We start from the raw sequence: 15202 nt of genomic DNA, 5'->3' as shown, positions 1-15202 counted from the left end.
CTCTAGTTTATTAATGTTCAAATGACGGTGTGTTCATGGAAATCCCTTTGAATGAGTGTGACTGTCGAGTGACTGTGTGTGTGTGTGTGTGTGTGTGTGTGTGTGTGTGTGTGTGTGTGTGTGTGTGTGTGTGTGTGTGTTGTGTGTTGTGTGTGTTGTGTGTGTGTGACTGTGTGTGTGACTGTGTGTGTGACTGTGTGTGTGTGTGTGTGTGTGTGTGTCTGTGTGTCTGTGTGTCTGTGTCTGTGTGTATATGAGTCTCCAGCTGTTTTTCGTCCCAGAGCAGCGCTGGGAAACCAGGTCAAGTGTCTGCTCCACAGACCAATAACGCCATCTCCTCCTCCTCCTCTTCGTCATCCTGCTCCTCTTTCTGCTTGTTCTTACTTTTCTGTTTTCCACAATCGCTCCCCTTTGTCTGTCACCAAGAGGAAATAGGATACTTAATTCTAGTTGCTCATTGGGACAAAAAACAGTTTGGTCATTGGGAAAAAAACAGTTTGGTAAAAAATATCTGAATAAAAGAGAAATGACCTCATAAAATGGAAAGAGAATTAAGGCTTTAATTTTATTTTGTGACCTAGTGTCATTTGCGTCAGCGCAGTCTCTGTGTGCATATCCATATGTTTGTTTGTTTGTTTGTTGTGTGTGCACATGTGATCAGAGCTGTGTGTGTGTGTTGGTTTCTGTAAATGTGTGTGTGTGTGTGTGTGTGTGTGTGTGTGTGTGTTGTCCTCCAGCCCTCGATGTTCCTGTGTGTCAGAACACAGCTGGTGAAGCAGTGCATCCCACGGGGCCTTCCGTTCAGCCAACACACACTCAGAGAAACTGTATGTCTGTGTGCGTGTGTGCGTGTGTGCGTGTGTGTGTGTGTGTGTGTGTTTGTGTGTGTGTGTGTGGGTGGGTCGTCATCATCTTCTCTTACTCCCCAAACAGCCACCACATCTGCTGACTTGATCAACTAAACACACTGATGATGTCTGGGGCTCTGCTCCCGTTGGATCCCTCATTGGAAAAGCACAGTACCACTCTTGGGCTGTGATTAAAAATCCCTTCTAAATTGATGTAGACCATTTCTAGTTTTGTTCTCTAAAATGGAAACTAATGGTAAAACTTCTAAAATTCTAATTTCTAAATGTGTTCAGCTAAACTAGGTTCCATTTTTGAATTTATAGGAAACATAGAAAGGCAGGAATCAGCATTTTGTGATTATTACCACAAAATAATTTGTGATGTTTTTCTGAAAAAGAAGAAGGAACTGCTTTCTCTTTCTGAAATCCTGAGTCCTATTGTACTCTTGATTTGTGACTGCAACTGGCTGCAGGATGACATGGAACCCCAACCACCCTAATTTGATTGGTTTAACTGCAAATGTGTGTTTATATTTGGGCAGGGTAAAGCAACAAAGCCAGTTTATAAAATGCAAATGGGCTACCAGTATGCATCATGCAGCTGTGCAAGGAACCACACTTCTATAATGCATCCATCCACCATCTATTGCCCCTTATCCCATCATGATGTGATGTTTTTGGACTTTGGAAGGGAGCTGTAATTTCCCTGAAAGAACACACAAATGGACGACTAGAACATGCAAACTCCTGTTGTCCAGCCAGGGATCAAACCAGTAACCTTCTTGCCGTAAGGGCAATGTTCAGCACAAAGCACTGCACCACTGTGCAGCCCTTCTGTGACTCATTGACAGAGCTGGGCTTACCTTACTTTGGTCCGTCTCCGATGTGCTGCGGTCCGGCTCCACGTTCTCTCATCCGTCAACACTCACGGGTTGCGTTTTCAGAACGCAGCCCGGAGCAGGACTACTGGACAGCTGGAGTCATGTGACCATGGTTTTCCTGTGGTAATTACTGCATTAATGAATATCCGACTCCTCTCCTCATCCATGCTGTTTTTATTGGCCTCTGAAAACCTCTGACCTGTTGACTCCAGGCCTGGCTCCGCTCATCATGACGGTTTGTTTGTTTGTTGTTGTAGTTAAGTGACAAAACGATCCAGCGATAACACAGAGGGTTTTATTCTGAAAATGAACCAGATGTTTTTATCTGTTTTGGTGCCTGACTTCCTGTCCTGCTCCATCTGCTCTGTTGAAATTAATGCATCGTGCTCCAGCATTAGGAAACAATCAAAGTCTTACGTCTCTGATCCGGAGGGCTCTGACCTGCCGGATGCAACAGAGTGGATCCAGTGGAAGGTAACACATTGACTAGAATAGAAAGCGGTGCCGTGACGGATCAGAGATGGAGTGGACACTGGATCCGGTGGAATTTGGCCGTTACAACCGTTCCTCTGCTAGTAGCCAGTTATCAGCGTTAATTTTTTCATTGACTTCAATTTGGAAGCTAATTATATAAATGATTATAGAAACCTTATTAAATTCAGTTTTCTTCTACATTGTCATTTTAATATTCAAAGTCATCACACTGCTGATGTGTATCATGTAATGCCGGTCATGGAGAGGACAGAATTAGTGAAAGGTGTCTAAACTTCTCGCTGCTATCATGTGGCACCGGGGATGGACTTTTTTTGTCTTCGTATCTTCTCAAATCTTCTCGAGGTGACAATTTGACAAGTGGCCTCTCACATTACTTGTATTCCCCTGCCACGTAGGTCACCACAATCTGGCAGAGACTGCATATTGTTTTTCCTTTGTCCGTCACCTTTTGTCCTTTCCAATTTCTTGGCACGAGGGAACCCACATGCTTCTACACACGCCAGATTTAAAAGCTGCTGGAGAATACACAATGTCAAAGTCTTTCGGTTCTCCCTCGGCACTAACGCCTCTGTACGCCATTTTTCGCTGTAGAAAATCTGATGCAGCGCAAAGGATGATGCACTTCCCTCTGCTCTGCTCCATTGCAGCTGAAAGAAAACAGCACTTTAAGCCCAGGGAAAAAAAAATACCATGTTTCTCACTGTCACAGTTCAGCATGATCTCACTTTTACTCACTTTTGTTCACCCAATCTGCTCTTGACACCCTACAGAGACATGAGTTATTTCCAAAGATAAAAAAGGTTCAACCATTAAATCCAGAACCTTGCTAGGGCGGGGCGATAATTCAATAACGATGATAATTGTGATCAAATTTTTCTCAATATAAATATAACTAATGTTACATACAAATTTGATATATTTGAACCTGTAATTACACCCCCCCAACCAATGGAAATGGAGGGGGCGCTAATGTGTCTTAAAAGCTAGTTGCCACCCAACATAAGACAAAAGAAGAAGACAGCATTGAACAGCCAATCATGTCGCAGGGTAAGAGGTAGGCAGGGCTTAAAGACGTTCAGATATAATCACAGCTGAAATGAGCGACAATGAAGAAAACGCTAAACCTGCCAGCTCAAAGCAGAGTCGTTAGTCTGACACTGTGCTGACTCTGTGTTAATTATTAATTTAATATAGTTAATTAAATATACTTTCAGGACGTGGGTAAATAAATCAGATTATGCAAATGATCCCAACCTGAGAAAAATAAGAATTTACAAACTAAAACTTCACAAAAATCTCATCGTACACAAAAGACCTGCTTCCTGTTAGCACCGTCAAAAAGGATGGATTCAAGAAGCTTATCAGAAAACTAAATCCAGACACAAGATAACAAACTGTCTGGTTTCTTCATCTTTCACTCAGGAGCAAAAATCTTACTTTAAATTTAAATAAAAGAATGATTTGATTTTTATCTTGATAATAATCAATATCAACTGATATGAAAAAAATGATTATGATAACATCTTTTTTAATATCGCCCAGCTCTACTGTCTCCCTGCTTTTTCCCAGCTGCTTGATAAATGCAGGTCCCAGGCCAGCAGGAGAGTCCTTAACAAACCAGCACTTAGTTTTGCTAATGGCAGTTTTGTTTGACGGATGATGTTACATCGATTATCATCAGCAGGGAGCATGCAGGGTAGGGGGTCAGGGCACAGGGGGCATGAGGCGCGGTAAGCAGGAGTGTTTCTGGTTTAACATATCACTGCCAGATGCCACCTGAATCCCACGTGGACTCCCAAGAATCCATTTCACTCTGGTCTGGTTTCATATCGACAGAAGCTTCTTGTCATGTTTGAGGGTGACAGGCTATCTGTGTGGGCCATGAGTGTAGCAGGGGGGTGAGGATGTGTGTCACCCATTTGAGGATATGCTCCTTGAAGCCACTTTTTAGGGGCATTTTAAAACGTTAACAACAAACGTTAACTGAACACGTTGTTTTTTGGATGGAATATATGTTTTATTTTCATGATGCCTGACCTGTTTGTGTAAATGTAAGACCACTTCTCATTGGCTGTTTCATTTGAAACTCAACATTTAATTGTATTTTTTTCTTCAGTAAATCAAATACTTGATTTTTAAAGTGCTTTTTTCTCTTCAGAAGAAAAAAAAATCGACAGTTTTTCTTCTATCCTGATGGTTGATTTTTAAAAAGACTCCATAGCAGCAGAGCAAGAGAAATGTAGCTTTGCAAACCAAGCCTCCACCTGAGATGATGTGTGTGCACGTGTGTGTGTTGGTGTGTGTGTGTGTGTATGAATCATGTAAATATTAATAACTATGTTGTGATCACTTGTTTTGTGTACATGCTTTTAGTGAGTTTGTCTATGAGGTGTGTTATTTGTATGTGTGTGTGTGCGTTTGTGTGTGTGTGGCCCCCAGGTCCAGTCTCATGTTTCACCCTCAGTTGTCAGCAATTCTAGCACTGGGCAGAGATCCTGCCTCCTCCTCCTCCTCCTCCTCCTCCTCCTCCTCCTCCTCCTCCTCCTCCTCCTCCTCCTCCTCCTCCTCCTCCTCCTCCTCCTCCTCTTCCTCCTCTCTGGGGAGCCTCCTCACCACAGCAGTTAGTGCATTTGATAGAAGCTTTTAGTTTACATCTGCAGCACACAAGAGCTGACCTGACACCACGACCCACTGTGTGTGTGTGTCAGTGTCTCAGTGTGTGTGTGTGTGTGTGTGTGTGTGTGATATTGGTCTCAGTTTACTGTTTACCGGAACAAGTGACACTAAGCTGCTCTGTGCTGTGGATAGCACATTCAGCGGGTGTGTGTAATCTGTATGTGTCTGCGTGTGTGCATGCTAAGTCCAGATTAATTCATAGAACATCTTACTTTATATATTTCCCCACATTTATCAGGGAATCCCAAAATGAATGTTACATAGAATAATCACAGAGAATCAAACAGTAAAGTACAGGATGCTCAAAGTGCACAGGAGTTTGTCTCTGGAGGTCTTACCATCGCATGAAAGTGCTGATTTTGCTGACTGACAACTCAACGACTGCTTCCCTCGTCTCTACATATGGCTTTGGAACGGCAACTTTTGTCATGTACTTTCGTGTTGGTGTGACATAGCAGGGTTCCAGTGTGTGTGTACCATGCTCTTAAAGCCCTCAACAACACTGTAAAGATGTAAGTATTTAGATGAAGCCACAAATTATCTCTGGTGTGTCCACAAAGCTTAACCCCAGTTTGAAGACAAGCAAGTTGTGAAGCTGTGTTTGTTAATAATCTACAGGTTTAGCTTTAGCCACAGGTTTTAAACCTTGGCGTGATGTCATCTCAAATGGTATCCTGAGGTGCATAGTAGTAGTTGCAGTATTTTAATACGACCTCATAGAGCTTACACAGAACATGACTTCAAAAGACTTCTTCTGTTCAAGTTTTACATCTACATCCAAAATGTGTCCAAACATCAGTTTTTAATATTGTAGGCGCTGACTTAATGCTACAAACAGCTGCTGTTGCCAATTTCTTGACTAAACAACAGCAGTGTAGTCAAGAGGGCTCTCTATACAATGTGTGAATCACATTATGAAGGCACCCACTGTGTGCCTACAGGAGTAAGGCATCTTTACTACAGAAATAATGGACTCCAGGATTGTCTGTCAATTTTTAATAGGTAATAAATGTTTTGTAATGCATTGATGAATCAAGTTTTTCACTCTAGTCCATTTGTAGGAATTGGTCCAGGATACACAATTATAAGACTAATATCGGTATTGACATATCAAAGCTTAAAAATATAAACTATAGTTAAAAAGTTGTGTATGTGTCAGTCCCTGGATTTGAAATATTGGCATTACCAGGGCGCCCGTGGCCTAGCGGTCTAAGTGCGCCCCCTATACAGAGGCTATAGCCCTCGTCGCAGAGGTTGCTGGTTCGACTCCCAGCTGCGACCATTTGCTGCATGTCTTCCCCCACCCACCACTCCCCCGTTTCCTGTCTTTCTTCAGCTGTACTATCAAATACAGCCAAAAAAGCCTTCATATGAAGGAAACTTGTTTAGAGAGCCAACAGGTGTAACTAGTCAGCCACAATGCAAATCTGAATGCAAGACGAGGAGACAATCTGCTCTTCAACTCACTTCCTGTTCCTTCTAGGTCTCACTCCATTCTCCATTAATGTTGCTTTCAGTGGACTTCAAACAATGCTGTACACAGAAGAGTCTTGGTTAGATGACCTTGATGGCTAACCGCGAAACTGTTAGCACAGGCAAAGTTGATTGTTGCTCCCTCAGGCTTCATTACCGTCAAACGGTAGCTGTTGAGGTTAAAGAGCAACTCAACCAATGTCTTGCAACCCAACAACCACTAAGGTAATCTGTTTCTACCCTCTAATACCACACATGAGGATTTCCTAAATAAGTGCCCTCACACACGGTAGACAACACGTCCTCATTCCTGCATGTTTGTTCAGAACAGACGTGTTCAATCATTATGTTGAGTATTCATACAGCTCTTCAAATTTTACCAATGAATATTTATATCTCCTGTGTGCACAGTTATAGTGAAGTGCTTATACTTTGTGTGTGTGTGTGTGTGTGTGTGTGTGTGTGTGTGTGTGTGTGTGTGTGTGTGTGTGTGTGTGTGTGTGTGTGTGTGTGTGTGTGTGTGTGTGTGTGTGTGTGTGTGTGTGTGTGTTATGGCTGCCCCTCTGCAGACAGCATTAAATATTCATCCTACTCCTCGTATTTCCCTCCTCCATCTGCCTATCCATCCCTCGCCTCTTTCCTTCACTACTTCCTTCTGTCCTACTCGTTACCTTCCTCACTTATCTTGTTATCTGCATCTTGCTTTGAGAGGGAAATGTAGAAGTAAGAACAATGCTTTCAAATAAATAGAAACTATGCTAAAGAGAAACTTATCAGTGTGTGTTTGTTGATCATTAAAGTGTGATTCATATTCTCGTTGCATCCTGTCGTGCTTGTGTGTGTGTTTGACAAGAATAATGTCCTGCCTACTCTGTTTGTTGCTCTGGTATCACATCCTCACGTCCTCTGGGTGTCAGTGTTTGTAAGCAGGAGATTTATAAAGGAATTTAACCTGTGTGTGTGTGTGTGTGTGTGTGTGTGTGTGTGTGTGTGTGTGTGTGTGTGTGTGTGTGTGTGTGTGTGTGTGTGTGTCTGTGTGTGTCTGTGTGTGTCTGTGTGTGTGTGTGTGTGTCTGTGTGTCTGTCTGTGTGTGTGTCTGTGTGTGTGTCTGTGTGTGTGTGTGTGTGTGTGTTCTGGTGTATATGTAAACCTATCCAAGCACAGCGAAGGGAAATTTCAGCCCAGGTATTGATTTGGTCCAGGCTCTGTTTCAGGGTCACTGTGATGTCAGCGTTTGTGTTATTATTGCTGTTTTTGTCTGCATCTTTTGATTCAACACAACAAAATGACATCGAACCTCATTGATCCCGATGAGAAGATGACCCGCTGCATATCACAATAACGGCAGGATATGGCAAAAAAGAAGTTGACCTTAAATAGTATAGAGTTGTAGATGAAACACTACGCCACTGATGATTGCAAAAGAACAACATCGGTTAACCTTAATGAACAAGTCGTTTCATCTACTTCCAGGAATAAAGGGATAGTGTCAACACATAGTGACATAGTTACATAGTAATAACATAGTAATAGTATTTCAATGTTGATGTTTCTGAACTAACGGTAAACACAAATACAGTTTACACTTATGGGGAATGTTGTAAGTTTTGATTACTTCATCATAAACTAAAGAACTAGATGAGCTTTGAGCTGAAAGTGGTGCTAGATAAAAATTCAGATTAACACTAGAGTATTACACGAAAACAAATTTCATCATAATCCATGTAATAATCGTAAATACTTTTTTATATACAGAATTTTCTCTTTGATAGTTTAACTTGATGGAACTGGATTTTGTAGAAGTTTTTACAATTTTTGATACTGTTCAATACCATGAATGGACCCTAAATTAAACTTTATTTGTTGTTTTTATCAATGGTATTGAAAAACAACAAAGCTTATGTTAAAAAAAAAACATTAATATTTTCAACGATTTTTTTAACGATGCCTGGTTGTAATACGTATATTCTCGCCAGACGATGGCTATAAAGCGCTTTATAGCCATCTTCTTGCGGGAATAGGTGTTATGTTTGTGTGTGTGTGTGGGGGGGTTGATTATTCAAATAATCAGCGAATAGATGCCAATGATTATCGAATAGTATTTTGGCTTGAAATGCCCATCTCTACTGTGTGTGTCTCTATGCTCCGCCCTCTGTTACAGACACCACATTGCTAACTCTCCCCATTCATAGATTAAACTTAAAGGTGACATATCATGAAAAATTGACTTTTTAATGGTTCTCTACCTGAAATATTTGTCCCTGGCATGTCTACGAACCCCCCGAGAATTAAAAAAATCCATTCTGCCCCTGTTCTGATTTCTACATCTTTCTGTAAATGTGTGTGAAACGAGCCGTTTCAGACTTCTGTGTTTTTGTTACGTCACAACAATATCCGGTCTGTCACGGAGTCAGAGCTCGGAGCTTGTTCAGCCCATATACTGTATAAAATAATACTGAATCCCCCCTCCGTTTTTCATTACCTGCACAAATGTGTGCTAACAAGGAGCTTAGGAGGGAGGCATGCTAGTTGTAGGCTGTCTTAATAAACACAAAGGTCGGTTTTACTCCCCACGTCTGCAGATTTGAAGATCTAGTGGATGATTTTTATTTGTCATAGAAAAGTGCTAGCGCTAGTTAGCATAGCTACATAGCTACATGTTCGTAGCTGTAGCTGTAGCTGTGTACAAAGACACACGTCGAGACACTGACAAATAAAACAACAAGAAACACAGAATCTGTGACCAATCCTTCAGAAAGGTCCCACGGCCTTTCTGGTAGAGGTCGGTTTTACTCCCCAGGCCTGCAGATTTGAAGATCTAGTGGATGACTTTTATTTATCATGGATAAGTGCTAGCGCTAGTTAGCATAGCCACATAGCTACATGTTCGTAGCTGTGTACCAAGACACACGTCGACATACTGATAAATAAAACAACAAGAAACACTAAATCTGTGACCAATCCTTCAGAAAGGTCCTGCTGCAGGCGCCTCTCTGTCAGGATCAGATTCTGGATCAGATTCAGAGGGTTGAAGTAACGTGATCTCTGAGCAGCCGTGTATATTCAGCCAACATGTAAACATTAGATCAACGTGCCGGAGAGCTGAGGCACATCCACTTCCTGAGGGGGCGTGGTCAGAGGGAAAACAGAGTGTTCTGAGGAGAACTGAAGAAGAGGGCTTTTCAGGCATGTCAAAATCTGATTTCAAAGTGTTTTTTTGAGCATAAACTTTAAAGACATGTTTTGGGGACCTCTTAGACCAATATATATTGATGAAAAAAGCGTGATATGTCACCTTTAACAATGATGCAATGAAGATCCCTCAGATGGGTAGGACAGTTTTTTTGTGCATTTGAGGCAGATAGTCAAGGTGAAGGTGATAAAAAGTTCAGCAGCTCGTGTGTGAGTGTGTTCTCTCACTGCTCTTTCTCTACTCTACTAATCCAGTATAGAACGCCGGGGAGCCTTCATTGGTCAACAGAGCTGTCAATCATCAGGACTTTTTAATGCTTTCTGTCCCAAAAACTCCAACAGAAACTTGAAAAAGGGCTTTTAGATATTCTGCACCCTCAGTCTGGAATTTATTGCAGAATGGCATGAAACTCAAGGAGCGAGTGTCACTGAATGTTTTTGAATCTAAAAAGAATTACCTTAAAGTAGAATCTTTAGGATGTTGTTGTTTTTAGTGTACCTTGTTACAACTGCCTCCTAGATAAATTTAGCTCTTTCAGCGACAAATGTGTGCTTGTAAATTGTACTTTGGTTCTCTGGGTGTCTATGTCTGTAACTTTGTGTTTTTGGCTGCAGCTGACTGACTTGGATAGGTCTCCCTTGAAAAAGAGATCTTTGATCTCGATGGGACCAACCTAGTTAAATAACAAAAGTAAAAATAATAATCATGATGCCACATCGATTCATTTTGAAATTAATTAACTGATTTAAGCTAAGCTACTCTGAAAAATACAAATTTGGACATGATTTCAGAGAGAGGTCATACATTACGTCCTTCCTGTCAATGATTTAGGTGCAACCTCTCATGTAAATTTAAACCTTCTCATACAGATGGATGACAATTATAGTTTTGAATTGTTGTGGAATACTACGCCATTAACAAGCCTCGTCCACACGCAGCTCTCCTACAGTGACCGTGTTATTTCCAGGGAAACATTTTGAAATGCGATTAGTGTTATTGGCCATTTTCATCAAATGCATTGCTGGTGAACATTGCCAAAGAGATGGGACACGCTGCACTGTGTAAAAAGAGAGTATAGCTGCAGGTGTGGTGTTTTTTTGAGAGTCAAAGAGATGTAAAAGTAAGAATCTAAGTTCCCTGAGATTCCCAGTCCTCCCATAGGAGACACAGAACCTGACAGGAGCTGTTAAAGTCTGGACTAACAGCTTTGTTTGCTGTTGGTCATATTACACGCAGAGGTTGTCAGAAAGTGAACAGTTTATCCTCATCCTCCATATCACATACTGCTGAGCAACATCACCCACAAATATCCTTTTTAGGGTGCAGTTCTTTAGATCCAATAAAAAGATCACCATCATGATACTTGTTTTCATTTGTAGCTGTGTTCCTTTGTTTAACAACTACCCACCCCAGATCTTGTCCTCCTTACTATCAGTTCCTCTTTCACCAATGTAAAGGGGGTTGCCTCTCTCTCTCTCTCTCTCTCTCTCTCTCTCTCTCTCTCTCTCTCTCTCTCTCTCTCTCTCTCTCTCTCTCTCTCTCTCTCTCTCTCTCGCTCTCATTCACTTTCTCTCTGTCTGCCTGTCTGTGTTCATGTCTCTCACCCTGTCTATCTGTCCTCTAAACTCTCTCTCTCTTCCCATCCATGTGCCTTGACCTCTCAGTCCACCCGTCTGTCTCCCCCTTGGTCTCTTTCCCTCTCCCTCTCCCTGCCTGTCACTCTGTCACTCAGTCTCAGTTCTGAAGCCCGTCCCCTCTCTCTCTCTCTCTCTCTCTCTCTCTCTCTCTCTCTCTCTCTCTCTCTCTCTCTCTCTCTCTCTTTCTCTCTCTCTCTCTCTCCCTCTCCCTCTCTCCCTCTGTCTGGTTCCTTGCTGTGGGTCTCTGTCAGGATTACACGGCGTCAGGTTGGCCAACATGGACGCCGGTGGTGGGGAAACAAAATGTTCTTCCGAGCACAAAGCCGCTTTAATCCGCTCTCCTCATCCCCCAAAGCACAGCCTGATTACAGAGAGCTGGTCAGCAGGCATTAAGACAAACAGTTCAGCAGAAAGACAGACAGACAGACAGACAAAGCAGTCTGCAGTGAGTCTATTGGCTTGTTGGCTGACTGACTAATTGGCCTACTAACTGGCGAGCTGACTCTTTAACTTGCCTGATTGCGGGCAGGCTAATGGGCTTTAAGCCATCTCACTGTCCAGATGATTGACAAAGTGAAAGCCTTACAGACTACCTGAAGACGGATTCACTGACTCACTAACTTAACGACTTTCTCAAGAGTTAAAAAATGAGCGTCTTGGCCTTCTAGTCTGATGGCTCCTATCACAATATTTTTGCCTCCCCTTTGCACCATCTTCAGCTAGTTTTTCTTTTTACCTACTGTTAGTTTAATTTATGATAAATTGAATCAGCCCTAGGCTTTCTTCAACATCTCACCAATTGGTTGGGTGTGTCCAATTTATCACAATTGTCGCCAGGTGACACAAAAACAAACGCCTGTTACAAAATGATACCAAGTGACGTAAACACAAGAATCACAGAAAACAATAGTTAGTTATAAAAATACACAAACAATTAATGCACAAAAACAAAACAACAATTAAATTAAATAAAATGACACAAAAAATAGACATAAAAAATACAAGAAATACACGAAACACCTCGACAACCTCTCCACTGTGCGATCAGAAAATAAACTACCACAATACAAAAATACAATATTTACAGAAAACAGGAGAAAGAAAACCCCTTGTTCAAACCTCCAGGAGACTCAGTCTGTAGATGATAGGTCCATTTTTCTGCCTGTGTGGGGATGCATAAAATGATCTGAATGAATCATGGTATTACAGTTTGCACTTGTTTTTTAACTATATTATCCATTTATGGCCAGCACCTATTGGTTTTTGAGTAGCTTTGAGTGAGCACGCTGATTTTCTTTCTTACTTTAATGTTTATCACAGTAACAGATGTCTATAAATGCTGACTCTGTAGTTTAGGGATAACAGTTTTAGAATCCAGAGTTTTCTGTTTGAGAATCATGACCAGTCATTTCTGAGCAACTATTGGATACATCCAGGAAAACTGTCTATGTGAAGCATCTTTCAGATTATAACCTAGCTGTTCATGGGATCTCCTTTCTTGTTTCTGAAGTTGTCTGTGACAATAAGCAGCAAGGGGATTTTCTGACCAGACTTTTTTTTTTTTTTTTTTTTTTTTGGATATCCGCTGACCTCCAGGAATGTACCCAAATTAATGGTTGTCAGTTTTATAATATAGAAATAATTATATTCTCAGGAAATATAAAGTACACCAAACTGGAAGTTCAAATCAATCAAGCTTTATTTATATAGCACCTTTCATATAAATCAATGCAAGTCAAAGTGCTTTACAGCGCTTGAAAACAAGAAACTAAAATAGAATAATGTCAAGACATTAAAAAACATAATGGATTTTAAACTAGAGACTAATGCACACCGTCAACAATAAAATATTTCTAATTAGAATAAGATTAAGCATCAAATTAATATTAAGAATCTAAATAGTCAAAATACATAAATAAAAAAGGGGTAAGGATAAGGGTTGAGGATAAAATGAAGGCTACAAATATCAATAAAGCTGAGAAGATAAATAAAAAAACAGATAGTTGAAATTAATAAAATGATAAAACATTAAAATCAATATATAACATTAAAGTTAATGCTGTGACTGTGTGCTCAAATTCAAAAGGCAAAATGTGGCAATACAGTGCTACTTCAGTTGTTAACCATGTGGTTCATTGAGGGCCATATCCAAAAGTAAGGATCAATCAGCAGTTTCTCTCCTGTGTGCAGCTGTTTGGTTCAGCCAAGTCTTGATTTTTCAGATACTTTCAGTGAAGGATGTGGTTTAAATCTACTCGTTCAATCTCTTTATAATGAATTTACTGATCAAATATCTGACTTTTTAGGGTTGGATGTTTTCATTATGTTGAAGCCATGAAGTGTGATGCCTTTGTCTCTCTGTTTTTGTCTTTCCAGCCTTAACTGCTTACACATACCTCACCATCTTCGACCTTTTTAGGTAAGTGTGCTCTAGTGTTTGTGTGTTGAAAAGTCGAGATTTCCTACCTTATATGTTGTATATGATACATGAAGTAATGTTGATGTACTTCAAACTTCAATCATTTTGGTTGGTCAAATGCATTATATCAGGCTTTTTAACATTGAGATTATATTTTCACCGTATCCAAAAATATCATTGAATAACTGTAAACAGTTTTTCCCTAATGAGAAATTAATATTCAATCCTTATGAATAACACACAAAGTCAGTTAGAAATAAGCTGTGGACGACTTCTGTATTGCTTTACTCTGCAATTCACCACTGACCAACTCTTGTTACGTCTCTGTGTCCACCATCCCTCCTTCTAAAACTCACTTTGCTCTCCTTCTGTTGTCTCCCCTTCTTCCTTCCCTCCTCAGTTTGATCACCTGTCTCATCAGTTCATGGGTGTCCATGAAGAAACCCAGTCAGGTCTTCTCCTTTGGGTGAGTTTATTATTATCATCAGGTCACTCCAGCACACTGACCCGTCTGTGCGATAACACTTCAATGACTCACCGGTACTTAGGTCAAGAAAGCAGGACGTTAGCTAAAGCAAAGCCATACAACAACACTGACCGAAAAAACAATCATTTTGTGGACGGACCTTTATGTTGATATTTGTTAAAAAGAAAATTATTGATATTTTCAAAAGGTATTCAGACAAATAACTCAAATCAAGTCACTCAAGTAAATGAAAAACTGTATATGTTGTGCTCATACCACTACTGTAAGCCAGGTTTCAGCCTCTGTGTGACCCTCTCTTAGACAGACAGATGGTCAAGCCCTCAGCAGCTGAAACAGAAAGCCAGTAGTTGGTTTTCATTCAAGAAATCCTGTTACTGATCTGAGCTAGCAAGTCAACCTCAGATAGTATGAAGATAAAGTAAATCACTCCAGATGCAGTTCTGTCCAAGCGGGTGAAATTCACCTTACTGTGTGAACCTGAATGTGATGATATGAGCATCTGTTGTGTTACTTTTTGTACGTACAGATAATTCTGATAACGAAGAAGCAATCCCATGTGCAGTTTTGATAGACTGTTACATAATCAATGAGCCACTGATCAATCCTTTAGTGTCATGTACTGTGATTGGACATTATCTCACGGGGAGGGCTTTTCACTTGCCTGGACAGGCACAAACACATTCACACACATACAGACACGCACAGTGGCCAGTAAAGCATCAGAGCAAAATTAATTGTAAAACCGAAGTCCCACGGTCCATAAGGATGTATTGTCCCGTGCAGTGCGGACCGATACTGTATACTGTAAACACAGATGAAGCATAGACAGACAAGTCTCTGTTGCTTCTGGATGATCTGAACCACTCATGAAAACATGAGTATCTCTAAACACAAACCATTTTTAAAAGCGTGTGTGTGTCTGTGTGTTTGTGTGAAACCTGCTTTTAAGCCTCACTTAGCTCCCATAACACCTTTGTTTGTTTGTGTTTGCGTGTGTTAATTGCCTGCCAGGAGCAGAACACAGTGCAGCTTGCTCAGTTTATCTATAGGAGCAGCTTCTGACTTTTTGAACCTTTAAAGAAGTGAGCCAGGT

General features: G+C 40.9%; 1 protein-coding gene across 1 annotated transcript in view; it reads left to right on the top strand.

Moving 5' to 3' along the window:
* slc30a6 (solute carrier family 30 member 6) overlaps positions 1–15202 on the top strand; it is an 85173-nt gene that overhangs the window by 27093 nt on the left and 42878 nt on the right. The window contains 2 exon segments of the mRNA XM_034681986.1: positions 13580–13622; positions 14023–14088. Of these exon segments, the coding sequence (XP_034537877.1) occupies positions 13580–13622; positions 14023–14088 (109 nt within the window).

This window comes from Notolabrus celidotus, chromosome 4 (genome assembly GCF_009762535.1).
Source record: "Notolabrus celidotus isolate fNotCel1 chromosome 4, fNotCel1.pri, whole genome shotgun sequence".
NCBI lineage: Eukaryota > Metazoa > Chordata > Actinopteri > Labriformes > Labridae > Notolabrus > Notolabrus celidotus.
Note: the sequence above shows the minus strand (reverse complement) of the source record. Positions and strands in the feature narration are given on the sequence as shown.